Genomic DNA, 21,111 nt, shown 5'->3' with positions numbered 1-21,111 from the left:
CACAGGGAACTGTGCTCTCTCCAGTCCTGTTCACCCTGTACACATCTGACTTCTGCTACAACACCGAGTCATGCCACATGCAGTTTTCTGATGATACTGCAATTGTGGGGTGTATCAGGAACGGGCAGGAGGAGGAGTACAGGAGCCTGGTGGAGGACTTTGTGCAATGGTGCAAACTCAATCATCTTCAACTTAACACTTCAAAGACCAAGGAGATGGTGGTGGATTTCCGCAGGTCTAAGCCCACTCTGCTACCAGTCCTCATTGATGGGGTCAATGTGGAGGTGGTTAGCACCTACAAGTATCTGGGTCTCCACCTGGACAATAAACTGGACTGGTCAGCCAACACTGATGCACTCTACAAGAAAGGGCAGAGCAGGCTGTACTTCCTGAGGAGGCTGCGGTCCTTCAATGTGTGCAGTAAGCTCCTCAGGATGTTCTACCAGTCTGTTGTTGCCAGCGTCCTCTTCTATGCAGTAGTATGCTGGGGAGGAAGCACAAGGAAGAAGGATGTGGGGCGAATTGACAGGCTGGTAAGGAAAGCTGGCTCTGTAGTGGGAGCTGAACTGGAGTGCATCACTTTACTATCTGATAAAAAAGGACCCTGAACAAACTGATCAACATCCTGGACAATGAGTGTCACCCACTCCACAGCACTATTGTTAAGCAGAAGAGCCTGATCAGCTGGAGACTTCGCTCACTGCCTTGCACAACTGAGAAAGTAATTTGTCCCCAGGGCCATTGAACTGTTCAATGCCTCACTTAAGGGAAGAGGAGAGATAGACTTCTCTGCATAGTCTGTCTGCCTCTTCACCCCCTCCATGTTTGGTACTGTCTGTCCACTAGCCACTTGTACCACTGTCTTTATGCCTCACTGTTTGCGTGCTATATTAGCACATTAGCACATATGCATAACCCCCCCCCTCCATGCCACAGCCGAACTGTGGCCACATTTTCTTAAATAGTTAAATATATAGATATATAGACTTTACTTTACTTTATTTCTTCATTGTTGCACTGTTGACTTACTTATTTGCTCTATCACCATGACCACTATCACCATTGCACTACCACCATGACACTCATTCACACTCATTCACACAGAGCACCTTAGAGCACCTTACCATACCTTACTATGCACAGAGAATCACAGGCTCAGTCCCTGCCTCAGTCATTGCAAGCGCCTCTGATTTATTAATCACCACTATGTGGATACTGTTTTTAGAATTGATTTAGATTAAGTGTTAGTATAATTTGTATTTTGTAATTTGTATTTTAGTATATTTTTATATATTGTATTAAGTGTTAGTATAATTTGTATTTTAGTATATTTAGCATATTCTTTATCTTCTACTGTCCTTACTGCTTAGTTGTGTTTTCATATTATATACTTTAATTACTCTTTCTGCTGTTAAAGAATGTGTATGTTGTATGTATGCTGCTGAGACCTTGAATTTCCCCTGGGGATCAATAAAGTATCTATCTATCTATCTATCTATCTTTTAACTGTTCAGCCATTCCAACTGTCAGTTGTCATCAACTATGACTCCTATGACTCCCGGCAACTGTTTCCTCTTCCCTCAAATGTTTCGAAATAAGAATCCTCACTACAATAATTCACTATTAAATAATTTAACCATTAAAACTACTCAACTATTTAACTGTTCAGCCATTCCAACTGTCGGTTATCATCAACTATGACTCCTATGACTCCCACCAACTGTTTCCTCTGCCCACAACTGTTTGTGTGTTTTTGCATTTTATGTTAATATATTTTTTGCATTTTCATGCACTGGTAATTCCTTGGAATTACATTTTCTAGTTGTTATTCTTCCCACCCAATTAGAAACTTAGTTCAAACTTCAAATCAGCCATTCCAACTGTCAGTTATCATCAACTATGACTCCTATGACTCCCACCAACTGTTTCCTAATAAAAGTTTGTTTTTGCATTTTATGATAATATATGTTTTGCATTTTCATGCACTGGTAATTCCTCAGAATTACATTTTCTAGTCAATTGTAATATGTTATACTTTCTGTAAATATCTACTGGTGAAATATTCAAAGTATATTGTAATGTCAACTATACAACATGTATATAATTACATCAAATGTACTGAACATACTGAATTATCATCAAATGTACTGAACATACTATGGCAAATAGGACATACTCCATGTAATTTTTTTGTGTAATTGCATGAAAACAACAGATAGGGTATCGCACCAACAATTCAAGGCCTGGTGGGTTCCAGCGATTTTCTAGGCTGATTTGACATGGAACTAAACTCTCATTCAGGCGTAATAATCCAGTCACTAACCAATTAGTCTGCTGCAGCTCAACCTTGTTGCTGGAAGTTAACCTACAGGGACTATTTTCAGGTGCTGCATGATATCATTGTGCTGCTGTGCCTATGGTGTTCCTTGATTATTACGCTGGAATGAGAGTATAGTTCCATGTCAAATCAGCCTAGCATGTTTAATTTTTCGTTGGTCTTATTACACTTTCTAACTTGAGATGAGACAAGTTTTAAATAGGAAAATTACCGGAAATCTTAGTCACTTTTAAACGTGATGCTAGCAGGCGAAAAGCTAATGGTCTAATCAGAGTCAATGATCTATGCTAGGCTGGAGCTAAAACTGTTATCGCCAGACTCAGAGAACAGCTGGATGAACTGGAGAAAGGTAAAAATCAATTGTTAACTCAAGGGGAGAATGAGTGTAATTCCCCAAATGGTGGAATATCCCTTTAAAGTCCTACAATCCAAAAGAGAACTCCCACACCAGTAACTGGCGAAGACAGAAAGTTTATTCCGTCAAAAAATAAAGTGCAAAGTTGACGTTTTCGGTCATCAGAATACTGTCACAACATGGTATTCCAGCAGTGCCGGGATGGACCAGAAAAACTCTGACTATTGTCATCAAGATGGTCACAAACTATTATTGGGGTATACACAGACATGGGCAGTATTTCAATTATATGTATTTAAAATACGTATTTAATTACTTTAGCGTATTTTGTGATTTGTATTTTGCAGGATTGGAAAAACTCAAATGTAGTTTGTAACAAAATACTTTGAGGGATTGTATTTGAGTATTTCAACTACTTAAATACTTCTCAAATAAGCCAAAATGTCATACCCGCTATATTATAGCGGGTAGTAACCATGGCAATAGGCAATGCTTATCATAAAGCCAAAGGCCAGAATCTTGGTGAATCTGGTTTTAAGAATAGGCAGGGTGCCTGGAGATATCCTTTGGGCAATTCCCTATATTCAACTGTAAAGTTGACCTAAACATTTCATTACCTTTTTGGAAGAAAAGCATGAAATGTTTACCCATTTTCCATTTCCCTTACTGTGGTATGCCACATTGTGACCAACTTAAATGTGTTAGATCCAACTTTCTTTTATTACGATCCCTCTGAATATGTGTAAAGTTGAAAAAAATTAAAAGAAAAGTCAATTGTGGGAGCCAAAATGGTCAACTTTATCACCCTTCTGTAAGGACAACATGGGGTGTAAACCCAATTTGTTTGTTTATGTCAATTTTTGTCACCCTGTAGACAACTTAAAGCCCCTTAAAACCCCTTAGAACATGTCAGAAAGTTGAAAGAAATTAAAAAAGTAACTAGGAGCTTGAATTGTCAGGTGTGTTAAGTGCTACAAGACTAAAATTTGAAAACGATACAGATAAGATACTGAGAGAGAATATTAGGACCACAGCCTTTGACCCCATGACCTTGAGTACCTAATAGCTGATGTTCATTCTCACTACAGGACAGTATTAAAACTTGGATTTGATATGAGGATTTATGTAAGGAGTAACATCCGCTGAGGTGTCCTGATATGCAGAAATAATGGAGGAGACGGAGACAAAGACCTCCCGGAGTGGAATTCTCTCCCAAGTTAATTCATTTCGTATATTGGGACACCTTATAGGTTGTTATTCTGTTTATCCCCCATGTTGCCAGCAGGCATGCATTTATAGCACAAGGGAAATGTAGTTCAGTTTAAAAACAGGCCGACCTGTTCAATTTGTTGTATTACTTTCATTGGTTACGGAAAATGATGGTGGGTAGTTTGCTTTGTTACAGTTGATTCCACTGTTGCAAAGCCTGCTTGTCAGTTCAATCATTGTTTACATTGATATGGGATGGTGATTAAAACATTTTACCAGATCTACTTCATAGGTGCCCCAATGTACAGAATCAATAGCCCCCTGCCAGCCAATCAAAAATAGTATTTCTTGTCTCTTGGGGATACATTTTCAATAATATGCCTTGTTAGTATACCATGATTATTGTGTGGGTATTTTTGTATTTCCAAATGACTAATTACTTGTTTTTTAATTAAATACATTTTTCACATCAGTATTTTGTATTTTATTTTGTTACATTTCATGAGCCAGTATTTGTAATTTGTAACAAAATAGATGTATTTGTGCCCACCTCTGGGTATACAACTGCTGGCAGTTGAGGAGATCTATTAGGCCTGACCTGATGCAGGTGTGATTGCCTGGACAATAAATTAAGCTTCACTACTTTTTTACATACTGTACCTACCTATGACATCCGTGCAATGCCTAAGAATTCACTCAATGTTTTGATGCGATATCTGTGTAGTATCTGGCATGTGTGTGTGTGTGTGTGTGTGTGTATGCATGTGCGCACACAATGATTGTGTGTGCAGACAGTTCACTTCTATCCCTTTGCACCAATTACTATTGGCCACCTCTGCTTTGAAAAGTTCGGTCAGCTGTGTGAAAGAAGTTTATGAAGCGCATCTACATCTACAGGACACCATCCATCTGCAAACCTCCCATAAATCACACGTTCATAGCATCCCTTCCTAACGGGTCTCATTAGCGCACAGTGGTTCTCTACAGGCAGCAAAAGAGGACGGACAAAGGGAATCCCAGCCTTAAACCAGTTCGTTCTGTAAGCTGTCAATCCTCGAACAGGCGACACAAAATCAAAGCACTGATGGAGAGACAAGAGAATAAAGGAGGAGGGCGGGACGACGGGGAGAGCTGAGCGCTGCTACTGGCTGATGACGCCATCTAATTGTGTCGTTCTCTGCGTGTCTGCGGAGATGGAACGGGTAGAGGGAGAGGGATAGAGGCAGTGTGGGGGAGGGGGATGTGGAGCGTCTGTTCTGCAGAAGAAGGGGGAGGGGAGGACGAGAGGAGGGGAGGCAAGGGGAGCGCGAGTGCGCGAGCACGCTTAAAAGCCTCAGCGCGTTTTACCGCAGTATCACTGGGCTACCCGCGCGCGCTGCGACACTCCGTCCGGTTTTAAGGAGGGGAGAAAAAAGCGTTTGCTCGCTCACTGAGCCACGCGCATTTAATTTTATTTCATATTTAAAGAAAACAGGCAGACGGCACACTACCTTTCCATAGCACATTTTCAGGTTGCTGACATTTTTCCTTTCTCTTGCCATTCACCAGGGCCGGACGGATTGCCTCAGGGCGCGCGGTGTTCCGTTATACGGTGCTGTCTCACATTTCATCTCAGTCTGTTTCGTTATTTCTCCATCCGCCGCGGGTTGTAGCGAGTAGATCGTACCTGCACCATGTCTAAGGAAGACGATAAGGGAAACACCGGAGGATGGAAGGAGTTCTTCTGGAACCCGCGGACGCACGAAGTGATGGGGAGGACAGCTAGCAGCTGGGGTGAGTGTCTAACGGCGCCGGTAGCGATTGTGGCCTTCATTTCCCGTCACATCCACCCCCACCCTACCCTCAGAATCAGTGGCACTTCATATAAAGGCTAATATGTTGCAGTACTTATTCGGCTTCCTGACAGGGGCTTGAGTGTGTTGCGAAAACAGTTGTATGGGGTATCCTTGCCCGCTTTGTCCCAGTTGTGATATGACAAGCGCACTGAGTCGAAGCGGCACTGGTGGCGTTACATAATAGTCCAGATTCACCGCGTCTGCAGAAGAGTAGGCTAAGGGCACCGTTAATTTCGCGTCGATGTCGGCGTCTATAGAAATTAATCAACGGATGAGACGCGGTTGCTCGCAATTTTAGTCATAGATCATCTCGGACAGGGTAGCCCGAGCCGGTTCTATTGCTGTCGGTATCAGACCCAGCCTGGGTTTTCCTCCCTTATTTAATTAATTCTGGGTTTTACCGGAACCCTTGCGCAATGCGTCTGGAGAGAGAGAGAGAGAGTGTGTGTGTGTGTGTGGTGCGCGTGTGTCCAGACTCTTTTCTAGTCTACAGGAGAGGCCTGTACTATTAATTGTCGTACAGTACCTTTCTCTGTCTGTCATCATCATGTGTAGATGAATTTCAGAGAAATGAGGAGATTAGATTTACACAGAAAGAATCTGAAACAGGAGGTTACAGCCAGGTAGAAACTGGAGCTTGAAACAGGATTGATTGGCTATAGTTTTAATACATATGGGCCTGCGTGCGCGCGACTGCTCAGTTGCGTTAACATTCATAATAATAATGTCAGCGCGCAGGCAAGGTTATCGCATGAGGTCGAATCATCGTAAGGATGGAATAGGCCGTTCTTCACCGATTCAGTGACGTGGTTCACGTGACGTGACGTTGGTCTCCACACAGAGACCGTCTGCCTCATCTGGTTCATGCAAAGCTGCCTCATCTTAATCTCTGTCATCCAACATACTAGCTCAGGGCTCGCGCTGCATAGCGTGCAGGCCCGACATCTAGCGGAAATGCCGCGCCAGCCATCCCGTTAGCGATTCGCTTGGACTGCGCGTATTGGGGTGTCCAGAGGGTAGCAGAGCGAGAGATAACCTGAGGTGATGCAGTTGCATGTCACCTCAGTGTGGGTGTGTGTTTGTGTGGGTGTGCATGTGTGTGGGTAGGTGTATATGTGAGAAAAAAGCTGGAACAATGGGAATGAAAAACGTCATGTATATGGATTAGTAGTTAAGGTATTGAATTCACAATTTAAAATGCAGCTGTAGCCACAGCTGACGGTGTCAGATAAAATCATCCAGGGTTTCTAAAGGCTTGCGGAGCAACCCAGGTCACTGTTGCCCGTGGCCACAGAAGGGACAGTGGCCGCATCCGCCAGTGTCCGTGTCCTCACAGTCGGGTTGCAGTCTACCATTACTCTGAAGGCCATCTAATGTAATTGGAATCTACAGGGCTAGACAGCTCTCCCGCTGTACACCGCAAAGCACAACTCACAGGGAGATGATACCATTATGCTTGCCACATTTTGTACAATGCAAGGTTGTGAATCAATGCATCAATTGAAAATAGGGAGGTCATATTGGTCAAAACCTGTCAACTTATCTTCCCTGATACAGACATGTAGCCTGGTCCAATTCTTATTTTATTCAAGACCTGATGGATGGAATATGCATCATTGAGGATGGTGTGTCAATCAAACAGAACAGATGATTGACAAGGTTGATGACCATGGCAAGAACATAGTAAAAACAGAGATATGTAGATGCAGAGTTAGAGAGATGTTGTGTGTCAAATGAGAGACAGATTGAATGGATACATGGCAAGATGATGACGAAATAGATCAAATGTCATTTTGAGAAATGATTGATTTGGCATCAGGGACCATTTCTAATGGTTTGCAGTATATAGTTGCTGATCGGATCATAAACAGCCACAGCAATGAAGAGGAGTGACTGATAATGACTGACTCTTCTCTATTATTGTGTTACATGGTCCAAATGTAAAACACTTTGAGCTGCATTCTGTGTATGAAAGGTGCTATACAAATGAAGCTTATTATTATGGAGTAGCCATACATGACTGTGCTAGCCGAGACAAATGTAGAATTAACAAATATATTGTAACATTCATGAGCAATCTCAAATATGCAACATACACACCATAAAACAGGACTGTGAGGCTACATCTATTTCTAGTGAATTCTAGTGAATTCAGTCTTTCTGTTAGTCCATCCTTTTACATGTGCTGTGTATGTATGTGATAAAGGGAAGGGTAAGAGTCAAGAGCAACAAATGTCCTTCTACTTTTCTGGCCCAAAACAGCCCTAAGCTAGGATTGACACAAAAAACAACTGGATTTAGGAGTATAGTTTGCATTTTTACATGTAGATGTGCATCTCTCTCTCTCTCTCTCTCTCTCTCTCTCTCTCTTTCTCTTTCTCTTTCTCTCTCTCTCTCTGTGTCCAGGCCTCTCTCTCCCTCCCTATCTCTCTCATTCCCTCCATCTCTCCCTCTCTGTCCCCCACTCACTCTGTTTTCACACCACTGCTTCCACTTCCAGCGTCCCAGCTCTCCAAGCCGGCTCTCTCTGCTAGCTGACTCATCATGTGAGTGCGGAGTGATGCCTTGCTAGGGCCGGCCGCTGGTGGCCACTTCATTAGCATTAGCCTCATTAGCTCGGCCCAAACAGCAGGCCTCCTCCTGGAGAGGCTACCGCCCACACTCTTACTGCTCACACAGACGCACTGGTGCAGGCAGGACACACTGACAGATCGGAGATTACAGATCACAGATCACACGCGCAAGCATGCGCAAACTCACACACACACACACACACACACACACACACACATTTTAATTCTTTATTTAAATCCACAAATCACATTACAACAGACAGGATTCAAATATTTCAAGAGATAAGATAGGGCTTTGTCACTCAGTGGTATTCAGGGGTACAAAAAACATCTCCTGCGCCATACTGCAAGGCTGCCTATAACTGCAGATATGGAGCAAAACTTTGCCAGCTGTTTTGTTTTTCTGCTGGAGAGCCCTGTCAGCCTTAACCCACTGAAAACAAGATTGTGGACATGACCCAAGCTGCCAAAGATCAACACCACTAGCTTGCATTGATAGCCTAGGTCACATAGTTTTGTCCGTATGGGTTGGTACTTCATGATTTTATCATTAAAAGCCATGTCCACACCCATGTACACACACTGAATCCTCCTTCTTAAAAACATGCAATATTTTTCAATGCGTGGCTATTACCATGGTTCCATGTGATCATAAACACTATCCAAACCAATGCAACCTCACCCTAACCAAGAAATAACTTTTATAAATCCATTTTGTAATTGCATTATCACTTTAACTAACAATATCTGCCTCTTTCCCATTCACTCCATGCCACCTTCTATCCCTGCCCAATTGGCATCATCATCTGCTCTCTCTTTCTCTCCCTTTAGGTGCCTCTAAGTGCACCAGAGTGAAAGCATTGCAAATATGATCAGTAAACAAGTTTCTTGCATGATGTTCAGGAATGGATGGGCTAGTTATGTATAGAATACTATTCTATTAACAATAACTTAAGTGTAGTTTCTAATAATGTCTGCAAGTGATTATGGTGAGTGAGTTTTCAGCATATTTCAATATTGGAGGGGGGCATGTCCCCCATACACACAAGTACTGTATATTGTGATTGCAGCCTTGAAACACACATGTTGTGTGTGTGTGTGTGTGTGTGTGCGTGTGTGTGAGGAAGGGATGTGTATTATTGAAGGGGAGTGGAAGAAGAGAAAGTAAAAACTCCATTAGTTATTAGAGGAGGAGAGGAAAAGGAGAAAAATGGAAAATGGAGAGAGAGAGGAAGGGAAGAACATCAGCTTCAGGGTTAGCAAAGACAGACTTGATACAAAATGACAGAGCATATACTCCGGGACAACACACAGACACACACACACACACACACACACACACACACACACACACACAGTACAGCCACGGGCTGAGATGACTCACAGTAACCTAGGTTCCCTGTCCCTGTGTCTATAAACATGCACACGTACACACACACACACACACATACATGCACACACACATGCAAACACACACGCACACGCACACACACACACACACACACACACACACACACACACACACACACACACACACACACACACACACACACACACACACACACACACACACACACACACACACACACACACGTACACTGAAGACAGAAACATTCCTTGCTGATGGTCATTCTGCACTTTAGTTTTAGGAGAATGGTGGGAGTCTGTCAGGCCAGGTATCACTACAATTTGAACTGTGAGTTCAAATACATCTCCAGTCCTCAGATATGTGGAGACCGTTGTAAGAAATTACACATGCCTTTGTTACTATCAGTTATAAGAAGTATGAGGAGGGGTATGAGGCACAATGAATGGAGTTTTTAGTGCAGGGCAACTGTTTCCTAGACTCACCATTTGTTCCTCCATAATTATGTAACCCTCAGACAGGGATGGAGACAAAGACAGCAAGAGAGAGAGAGAGAAAGAAAAAGAATTAGAGAAAGAGGTAGAGAGAGGGGGAGAGTGTGTGATTTATGGTAGAGACAAACCAAAATATAGAATATTCCTTTTCAGAATGTGATTCTGGATTATTGCCTTTTTTTCTCCAGTAAAAAGTATGTTATTTTAGTACCACACACCATAAATTTGCCATTCAATTTTAGTGAGTGGAGTTTTTGTTTCATAAGAAATGCTCTCTTTGAAATATGAAATGGATAATGACACACATCTGTTTATCTATATTCATATGTGAAAGAATTAAAAAATGTGAATACAAGCAACTGAAGTCCGTCTTTATATGAGCACTTCAAGGAAACAGCCTCTTATTCAGCTGCCCAGAATTCCCCCGACAATATTGTCTCTGTGAGAGCCAAGATGGTGGCAGCCATATGAGAGCTGGAATGGTGGCTGGGGCAGTGGCATGGTGTGGTGAGGCACTGCGGACGCATGGTGACGTTTTTCCCCCTGAATGTCAACAGACTGCCAGACTGCTCTGCCCCCTTGCCTATTTTAATCCAGCATAGACCACCATCCCCCCACTGATCTCTCTCTGTCCTTCTCGCTCTTGGTCTCTCTCTCTCTTTCACACACACGCACGCACGCACGCACACAAACACACACACAAACAGGCATACACATAGGCACACGCACACATCCTGACACACTCTCTCTGTCTCTTTGCCCCCCATCCCAGTCATTCCAGTATGTTAATCTGGGAGCAACTACCAGGATTAATCACATCAGGGGGGATGTGTGCGTGCGTGTGTGTGTGTGTGTGTGTGTGTGTGTGTTCGTGGGTGTGTGTGTGTGTGTGTGTGTTTGTAAATGTGTATATACACAAATAACACAAATTTTAAGTAGAATTATACTTGAATTCTGCATGTGACTGTGTGTGTGTGTTCATAGATCATTACTCTAAATAGATAGATAGATAGATAGATAGATAGATAGATAGATAGATAGATAGATAGATAGATGAGTGGTATGGACCACCTAAGTGCTGCTGAATCTGCAAATTGAAAAAGCGATAAATGGAGAGAGTGATTGAAAAGGAAGGATGTAGACAGAGGCAAACAGGGAGAAGGGGAGTGAAAGAGGACGACAGGGTTTAGAGGTAAAGAGGATTACCCTCGGTCTGTTCTGACATTTGGTCAGTGATGGAGAGAGAGAGAGAGGAAGGGCAAGTGGGAGGGAAAACACAAAGGCTGGATGTAGGAGGCTCCCAATAGGTGGAAATCTGGGTCACGTCTCTCTACTGATGATGGAACGTCACACACACACACACACACACACACACACACACACACGCCTGCACACATGACATCTCTGTCTCAGTACAGTTTTTAGTGATCCTTGGACAGTGAATAGTCCACTAGAGTTGTACTTGGGTCAATCCAATCTCAGAATCAGTCCATTGTGAGTGAGTGAGTCCAGTTTATCACTTCAGTACTGTGTGTGTGTGTGTGTGTGTGTGTGTGTGTGTGTGTGTGTGTGTGTGTGTGTGTGTGTGTGTGTGTGTGTGTGTGTGTGTGTGTGTGTGTATATCGGACACGTTGATAGAATCCTGAATAAATGGTGTAACATCTCATCCTTTCTACTCAGTTTCATAACCTCTTGTTTTGGATTAAAAGACAATCCAAAACAAGAACCCCCCCCCCGTCTGAATATATATTCAGAAACAAAATGATGTATGTAGAGACAGTGGGATAGTGGGACCATCACTGTCTGAGGTCATACTATTAAACAATGTTATTTGTTAACTATATTTTCCAAGTCCATGAGCTCTCACATGGTCCAATTCTGCATGCTTCTGATATCTTCACACCATGTGTTTTTGCTGAAAGCAAACATTGCAAGTCATGGCAGGTGTCCATTTGACAGGTAAGCTGCCCTCTTTCACCCCAGTGTGGAACAAGCAGTTCATAATGCTGAGGAAGCACAGGAAAAGGCAAAGGCTAATGTGGCTGGGTTAACTGAAAGCATTACGCACGTGGCTACAAGAGCAGCCTGTCAGTCTTTCTCGGTCAACCTTGGCCTTGGCTATGTCCAGGCAAGCTGTGAGAAGATTAGAGATGACACTACTAGCCAGGACAAAGGCCAGAAAAGCCCAAAAACCACTGTAAAGCTATAACTGACCAAAGACCACTGTAAGCTATAATAGGCAATATGGGGAAGAGATGCTGTTTCCAGTATTCAACAGTTCAGCTCACGACTCAGTTCAGTCACATGTGCAGTGTGCTTTGGAGATCAGTATATCAATGTTCACAGAGGTGCAATTTTGGAGGATTTAAAAATATATACAATCTGTGTGGAGTAAGTTTGACCTATATAATTATGTAGTATGCTGATGATTTTTGATACCACAGATGAATAAAGACCCAGTTGGGCCAATTAGTTTGCATCACGGGAGAGACAGCATTGCTTCACATAAAGATCTACCTGCTCAACTAAACAAGCAAATAATCAGAGTTAAATATCCTCCCAGGTTGCTGAGAGATGCTGTTGGCCATCCCAGCTTAAGTAATCAGACCCTGATGAGTGCCAGTCTGGCAATCCAGAGCAGATCAATACTGACCTAAGGGATGCACCCATGCAGAGCTGTGGCACACACTGCAAAAACATCATATTATGATATTACACAAGAACACAATCACACAAGAATCTACTCAGGAATGGTGGTACAGGAACAAAATGTCATCTCATATGTTAAAGAACACATAATAACAAACATAAATAAGACACACCAGGACACAAACTATGAATGTAAAACTCATAAGACATGGAGTTCAGTACTCTCAACTAAGAGTATAATGGACATTTGAGGTTGGACAGTCTGCCATCCAGAGACATGCTGACTCATGACTTCAAACCACTAGATATTTTTTTATCCAATTAGAGATTTTATTCATGTTATTGGATTATTTGGGATTTTATAGTGTATTGAGACCATACTGCATTGTGATTTTGCACTCTAAATAAATAGATTCATTCATTGATCGACAATCCATGGGGGTGACAATGACATGTTTTTCTGTCACTACTTATGGCCATGACTTGTGTTCATGCACTAATCCCGGTAGTGATGCAAGAAGCGTCATCAAGGTCCTCAGCAAAGAAGGAACTACTTAGGAACAGCGCTGATGTTTTCAAAATTCTACAATCTGATCACCAAAAATGGGACTTAACCCTAATTAAGTATCACTCTCAATGGCTTCAGTTGGGTCCTCCATATAGGTTGACATGGGAAAGGATCAGGAACCAGGACACTTTCATAGTTACTTGCTCTTTCTGTGAAGAGCCAAAGCCAGAGGGCTTGCATTGTGGAGACTCTGCTTGTCTGAATCTAAAGTCTAGACTGAGCTAAAAGTGTCACCCCTTACAAGGTGAAGCTCTGCCCTCAATTGTAATGTTATCTTGTAGATGTCATGTATGTAATATGGGTAAACAAGCAAAATAAGAAGTGTGTGTGTGTGTGTGTGTGTGTATTTGTTGCAGGCTTGATTCTGCTCTTCTACCTGGTGTTCTACACGTTCCTGGCAGGGATGTTCGCCCTCACCATGTACGTCATGCTGCTCACTCTGAACGACTACCAGCCCACCTGGCAGGACCGTCTGGCCATTCCAGGTACACTTAATGATCACTTGACACACACACACACACACAAACACACACACACACACACACACACACACACACACACACACACACACACACACACACACACACACACACACATACAGATACACATACAGATACTCGACAACCTGGAGCTGTTAAATAGAATAGAAAGAGCTAATGTGTCTAATGATTCTAATGTGTCTAATGATTCTAATGACGGTGTTTGTTCATGTGTGCATGTGTGTGTGAGTAGGAATGATGATCCGACCAAAAGGACAGGCACTGGAGATTATCTACAACATTGACCAAACTGAGAGCTGGGACACATATGTCCAGAAACTGAATAGCTTCTTGGGCCGTAAGTAGTCTGTGTGTGTTTGTGTGTGTCTTTTCACGTATTTCTCGATGTTTTTCTTCACTTGTGTTCTTTCATTAACTCTTCATCTTTCCGTTCCTCCTCACCCTTATTTCTCTTGCTCTCTCTCGCTGCCAGCATACAACGACAGCCTGCAAGCCCTGAACAACGACGTGTGCCCCCCAGACCAGTTCTACGTGCAGGAGGACAGTGGTGAGGTGCGCAACAACCCCAAGCGCTCCTGCCAATTCAACCGTACCATGCTCGGGGAATGCTCTGGCTTGGGCGCCACCTCCGCCGAGCGCACCTTTGGCTACGAGAACGGCCAGCCCTGCGTCTTCATCAAGCTCAACCGGGTAATAAGTGCGTTGGAGAGAGAGGTGTGGTGAGATGGGGATGATCGTGAGTCATGCTGCAGTGCATGTGCCTCAGTTCCCCCTCACAGAGACATGCTTAAGCCTGATTTGTGCTCCCGTTTCATACCAATGTAGATTCATCCGTTTCAATACATTCAGAAAACCTATGATTGTGACTAGTTTTGGAGAAAGAGCCCTCTCTTTAAGGAATCAATAGGGCAAGGTTTTTTAGGTTTGAATAGCCAGTGAGCTAGAGCACTAGTTAACTAGCCACTAGAGCACTAGTTAACTAGTGACTGCTTAGCCAAAGCAACAACTACTTTAACCTTAACCCACTTATCACTGTCAAATGCACTAAATGAACAGCACTGTGTCCTTTTGATGATTTAATTAAATCATTGTAAACTCTGACATTTCACCTTTCCACAGGTTATTGGAATGCTGCCAGGGAAAAGCCAATCTCCTTATGTCACTTGTGGGGCTAAGGTCAGTCCCAACTAACCCTCAGATTACTAGTCAAAGGTGATCGATAAATGTTATTGACATGTAGGCTAATAACAAGTTAATTCATTTAGTTTTAGGGAACAATCTGTATAGACATGAAGTAGTCAAATATTTTGGCCATCCAAAGTTAAAGATTATTATTATCGTACATCGTAGTTCATACAGAATTGTAAGATGAAATAATGTCATTGTAGAACAAATGTAAGACACCCATGCTTTCATAAAATTATACGGTAACACTCCATAATAAGGTGCCATAATAAATAGCAAACTAGTAATTACCTAACCCTTTGTTAATATTTGTTAATTGTTACTAACATATCTATTTGGCACAAGTTAATAGTTTTTTCATCATTAATTCAATATTTGTTGCTTGCATAAAATCTGTATGTTAATGTTTTAGCAAATCTATTAACTAATATTGTATTAATATGTGTTAATAGTTAACTAAATGTATTTTTGGCACTAATTAACAGTTATTTCTTACATCATTTAAATGTTAAATGTTTATTTACAAACTATATGTTAATAGAAAAGCTAATGACTTATTATTATTTAACTAATTGATATTAAACTGTGCTTCTGCCTATCCCAATATGAACCACTCCCCATAGGACCCTTACAATAGATAGATAGATAGATAGATACTTTATTAATCCCGAAGGGGAAATTCAAGAAAAAAACACGGAGCTACCTTGACATGCCGCCACTCTTGTCGGCGCCAGAAACGCTTGCAATAAAGTTGGTTAAGCTTAATTAATATATTAGTAGTATATAGCTATAAGCGTGGGGCCCCTTATAATAAAGTTGGTTGAGCTTTATTAATATATTAGTAATATAAAACTATCAGTATGGGGGACCCTTATAATAAAGTTGGTTAAGCTTAATTAATATATTAGTAATATATAACTATCAGTATGGGGGACCCTTATAATAAAGTTGGTTAAGCTTTATTCAGGGTATATACAGAAATTCTTAACTTCGAGCTGCAACTAGCGGCAACCTTTCGAAATTCAGTGTTGGGGGTGACTAATTATAAAGTAACAGATTACTGTCATTTTTGTTACTTAACTTTCTGAGTAAGAAAGTGTAGCAATGCTTACAATTCAAATCAAGTATCTTACTGTATCTTACTTACAGTATGTTACTGTTACAGTTACTGGATACTTTGTTCCTTTTTTGCTTCAATAAAAACACTGGCCTATACACAATTATTTGTTATTTAATCCTAACCCAAGATAAAAAGTTATTTCATTGTTATGTGTAGGAAGAGCACACACCACTTCTCCAGCACTACACTCTTTCTTTCACTATTATATCATTCTCTCTCAATCAAGACAAAATGACAAATGAAAATCAGAAAAGGTTTACTGGACTTTCTTCTAAAAAGGCCCACGACCATACGCAGTACACACACACACACACCCTTGCTGTCTCATATAATTTGCCAGTCAAGGTATCACATTCAAAAATAGGCTGTCACATTTTACAAAAATACTAATTATTAATTGGGTGCTGCTGGAGAAAGAGGGCCCCATGTGATAAAATACTTGGGCCTGCATGCTCCCTGTGACGAAAATTTTGAAAAATAATTCCTTAAATGGTGACTTCTGGGGAATTTTGTGGAAACTAATTGACAAATTGACTTAAAATATATTATATTATAATATATTGATAGCATATTACTATACAGCCTATACAAACCTACACAGGTTCTTATATTCAACTAATTTTAAGCAAGTCTATTAGAACTTTGATCTCATCACATACTACATCAAGGGAGTAACCCTATAGCTTCTGAGCAAGCTTTGAATAATGTAAAGGTAACACCTGTTAAACTAACCTTAACATGACATTTACTGAGGGTAGAAAATGTTAAATCTTATAGCCTAAACCTTATCTTATAGCCTAAACAAAGCAACACTGTCAGGCCTATATTTAACCTCTATTCTGTAGTCAAGGCAGGGGTAGCTCATTGCAAATAACCCCTTATAACATGTGCATATGTTTACATGTTATATTCTTGTTTTTTCCCCTTTCATTTAATTATATATTTGTTTGAATGAAAAGGCCTTCTGCCTTTATGGGGACTTTTAATTTGAAAATGGGTTATTGTGATAATGTATGTAGGCTAGGCCTAGTTTAGGCTATGTCTGCTGCTCTTACAGCCTGTGTCATTGAAAACACAATGGCGCAAATGATTACTTTTTTGGATGACAATGACAGCTGGTAGCGTAGACTTACTAATAGCTGAAACTGAGTATGAGGACTGAGGTCTTCAACCCACTTTCATTAGCAAACTTCTTCCAGCACTGATCATTAATGAAGATTAGTTGGCCTTAGGGAACATTAATATCCCCATTTCATATCATCATTTATGTAAATATCACCCTCCAAGAGCATTTCACTCTGCATATGTTGTGAACTTGTGTGTATGTGAGTATGTATGTATGTGTGTGTGTGTGTGTGTGTGTGTGAGAGAGAGAGAGAGAGAGAGAGTACAATAATTTTCTGTGTATTAGCCACATCGTGTATGAACCGCAGGACGATGTATAACAGAATAAAGCCGCACCTGTGTATTAACTGCAGTGCCCAATAGCCCAATCAGAATCAAATCGGGCTTTAATCCTAAAGAAGAATGAAGAAAAGAAATGCATTCCTATATACTGTATGGCCCACCTCTATGTGTTAGTCTCATAGCTGAAGAAATATTCCACAATCAACATATAAGCCTTGTTAAAAGGTGTGTGTGTGTGTGTGTGTGTCTGTGTGTGTGTGTGTGTGTGTGTGTGTGTGTGTGTGTGTGTGTGTGTGCCCGCATCATTTTCCCATCTAATCTCCCTCTTCACATCTATCCCTCTGTTCCCACACATCTGTCTTTAGAGATACAAAATTGGAGAAAATGAATGGGTAAGCTGTACAGAGTAGACCATACAGCCACAGAATGTAGATGACTGGAGTTAGCCATTAGTAGACATTGGCCTGTAGTCGTTTCTTACTGCTGATTTCTTCCCTTTGTCCTTCGATCAAAAATAAAATCTATTAATCTGTAAAAATCTGTTAGATGTTCCTTAAAGGGGCATAATGCTGTTATTTGTTATTTAGCAGGATTTTTTGAAGCATTGCATCCTTTTGACCCCTTCTAGATTTTAGCAGAAGAAGCTTCATATCCCCTATAAATGCTTCTCTGTAGCAAAACTAGTGTACCTCTCTACCCATTTGGAAAGCAAAGGCTTCTCTGTAACCCAGACCCATGTGAAACACCTGTATTCATGTTCCACAGAAAGAGGACAGTGACAGTATTGGTGAGATAGCATACTTCCCCACCAATGGCAGCTTCAATCTCATGTACTACCCTTACTATGGAAGCAGGTCACAGGTAAGACACACACCACATACATGAAGTCTCTCTCACATGCACACATACACACACACACACGCAAATACATGTGCATGTTTGTCTAAATATTTAGACACGCTAGACCTCAGAAGTCAGAACTTTCTTCTCTCTCTCTCTCTCTCTCTTTCTCCACATCTTTTCTTTTAGGTGAATTACTCTCAACCGCTGGTGGCTGTCAAATTCCTGAATATCACCTATAACATGGATGTGAATGTGGAGTGCAAGATCAATTCAGACACCATTACTGAGCTCAGTGAGAGGGACAAGTTTGCCGGACGTGTCTCCTTCAGGCTGAGAATCAACAAGAACGACTAGAGCGCCAGTATCTGCCAACCAAATGCGCGTGCACACCACTAACACACACACATACACACACACACACACACATACACACACACACCAGCTCAACACAAACATGTGTATTGCATTCTTTTTACACACATACACAAAAACACATACATACATTTACTTTGCAATTCACACACACACACAAATACACAAAAGCAAAAACATAAATACGCACATACACACACTCTGCACGCATAAACGCTCGCACAGTCAAGCAATGTTTTCTATCTGTGTCCTCTCCTCAACTGTAGTGATTGTGAAATCCCCACATTTACTACTTCCTGTGCCAGAGGGCTCAGAAGATTCTGGGAAATGTTGTACAGACAATCCCAGTTGTCAGTCCTTCCTTCTTCGATTTACACCTCTGTTCATTCTACAAAGAGAGGGGGGGCATGCTATAGTGTGTGCGTATGTGTTTATGTGTGTGTCTCTCTGTGTGTGTGTGTGTGTGTGTGTGTGTGTGTGTGTGTGTGTGTGTGTGTGTGTGTGTGTGTGTGTGTGTGTGTGTCCATAGATGAACCTGTCAAATTGTTTACTCCATTGTTCACCCCACTAAGAGTTCCTGCCAGTCATCCGATTGCAACACACCCAATCAGAAGCAGGGGGAGGGACCAGAAGGTGGTGGTGCAGGGAGGGGGTAGTTCTTGACAAAGGAGCAGGGAATTATGAGTCAATTCATTTAGCCATATAAATCTACTTCACCAATGATGCTAATGATTACAATGCTGTTGTTGATGATGATGATTATGATGATGAGGAAGATGATGATATCTTTGGCAGGGTCAGTGTTACTGTTTTAGTCAAGCAGGTGTCTCTCTGTGTTTTATTGATGCGTCTATCTAATCCCTTTAATCTGTAATCCTAATCTGGAGGCACTCTCCTCTCTCCATCCCCCTTCCTTTCTGCTATGCTGTCTCTTTCTCTCTGTTTTTCTTTTTTCCCTTCTTTTTTTCTTCTCTGTTAGTTTCTTTTCCCCCTTCCTTTCCTATTTTTGTTTTTCCGCTCTTTGCTCCATTCTTGTTTGTAATTTACCAAAGTGTTTTTTTTATTTGATTAATAGTCTCTCTCCATTATTTCCCCCTCTATTCCTTCTTGTCTTTTGTTTTTTGTTCTTCTTTATCTTTGCTATGATTTCTTGCTCATGCTGTCTTTTCTCTTACCAATTATTCCCTCTCTACCTCTGTTGTTTGTTTGTTTTGTTTTGGGGCGTTGATTAAGAAGGCTCCTGCTTCATTCATTGACCTATTTATTTATTTTTACATATTTATTTATGACTTTATTGCATTGTTGTTTTTTATTTGGATTGTTTATGAAATTGATTGCATTTATACATATTTATTTGACCATGTTCATGCACTGCTAATGGGCTAAATTTATGATGACCTCTAAAGTTGTTTCATAATGATATCATGGTAAAGTAATGGTACACTTGATACACTGATATAGCCCACGAACATACAGTACCTTTATTATCTGTTTTAATGCATACACACAAACACATTAACACATACACATACACAAACACATTAACACACACACACACACACACACACACACACTCACACACACACATACAAGTACAAACATATACATACATACATAGATAAACTGATAAACTCATACATTTTTCAAGCATGCAGTACTCCAAAGTCTGGAGTGTGTATTCAGTAATTGTTATCATGGTTGCACTATATCGATTCTAAATGGCTAAAACTCCATTTAGCTCTTAATTCATAAACAACCAATCAAGTTCCACGTTGAAATGCCTGGACCAGTCACATTAGTCATATTCTATTGGGCCACATAATGATCACTTTATGAGAAATGTTAGACAATTTCTTTTTTTTCTTTTCATTCCTCTATGAAATCATATCTTCTTTCTCTTTTTTGTCCTCAAAGCAATATATCTTGATTGTGTGTTGCGTGGCTAACTGTACATATTACTGAGGGTGGGGGGGGGGGGGGGGTGCATTCCTCTCTTTCTTAGAAAGAAAGAGGAGGAAAAAGAGTATAGAACAGAGGGGGAGGTATGTAAAATATCAAACCATATGATTTGCCAATGCTGATCTTAAAAGTGTGTCGATGACTGATGAAGGTAGTCTCTAAAAATAGCATCCTGGTGTTTTTTATTCACGTCTTTTTTTCAAGTTATTAGATTTACTGTTTTTGTTCCATTGTATAGAGAACGTTCAGTAGCACAGCACTGAACAAGACTGGATTTTAGAGCCTAGTACTGGGGAGGAAAAAGACAGTTTTTTTCTATTTCAGTTCTTGTTAGCCTG

General features: G+C 41.1%; 1 protein-coding gene across 1 annotated transcript; it reads left to right on the top strand.

The window, feature by feature from the left end:
* Positions 1–5,464: 5,464 nt before the first annotated feature.
* On the top strand, positions 5,465–20,600 carry atp1b2a (ATPase Na+/K+ transporting subunit beta 2a). The gene is made up of 7 exons (XM_076289824.1): positions 5,465–5,675; positions 13,744–13,872; positions 14,120–14,224; positions 14,360–14,577; positions 15,007–15,063; positions 18,365–18,460; positions 18,629–20,600. The coding sequence occupies exons 1-7, from the start codon at positions 5,576–5,578 to the stop codon at positions 18,794–18,796; spliced, it is 873 nt and encodes a 290-aa protein (XP_076145939.1). The 5' UTR covers positions 5,465–5,575; the 3' UTR covers positions 18,797–20,600.
* Positions 20,601–21,111: the final 511 nt, after the last annotated feature.

The sequence above is a fragment of the Alosa pseudoharengus genome, unplaced genomic scaffold, assembly GCF_046254945.1.
Source record: "Alosa pseudoharengus isolate Yale_2024_CS ecotype anadromous, Long Island Sound unplaced genomic scaffold, YU_APseudo_1.1 YU_APseudo_1.1_scf_17, whole genome shotgun sequence".
NCBI lineage: Eukaryota > Metazoa > Chordata > Actinopteri > Clupeiformes > Clupeidae > Alosa > Alosa pseudoharengus.
This window is presented reverse-complemented; position numbering and strand designations above follow the sequence as displayed.

Excerpts from the sequence above, each read along its gene's own strand:
- atp1b2a (XM_076289824.1), top strand. The coding sequence starts at position 5,576 with ATGTCTAAGGAAGACGATAAGGGAAACACCGGAGGATGGAAGGAGTTC. Across the intron at positions 13,873-14,119 it reads GGACCGTCTGGCCATTCCAG|GAATGATGATCCGACCAAAA; the intron begins GTACACTTAATG and ends GTGTGTGAGTAG. Across the intron at positions 15,064-18,364 it reads ATGTCACTTGTGGGGCTAAG|AAAGAGGACAGTGACAGTAT; the intron begins GTCAGTCCCAAC and ends CATGTTCCACAG.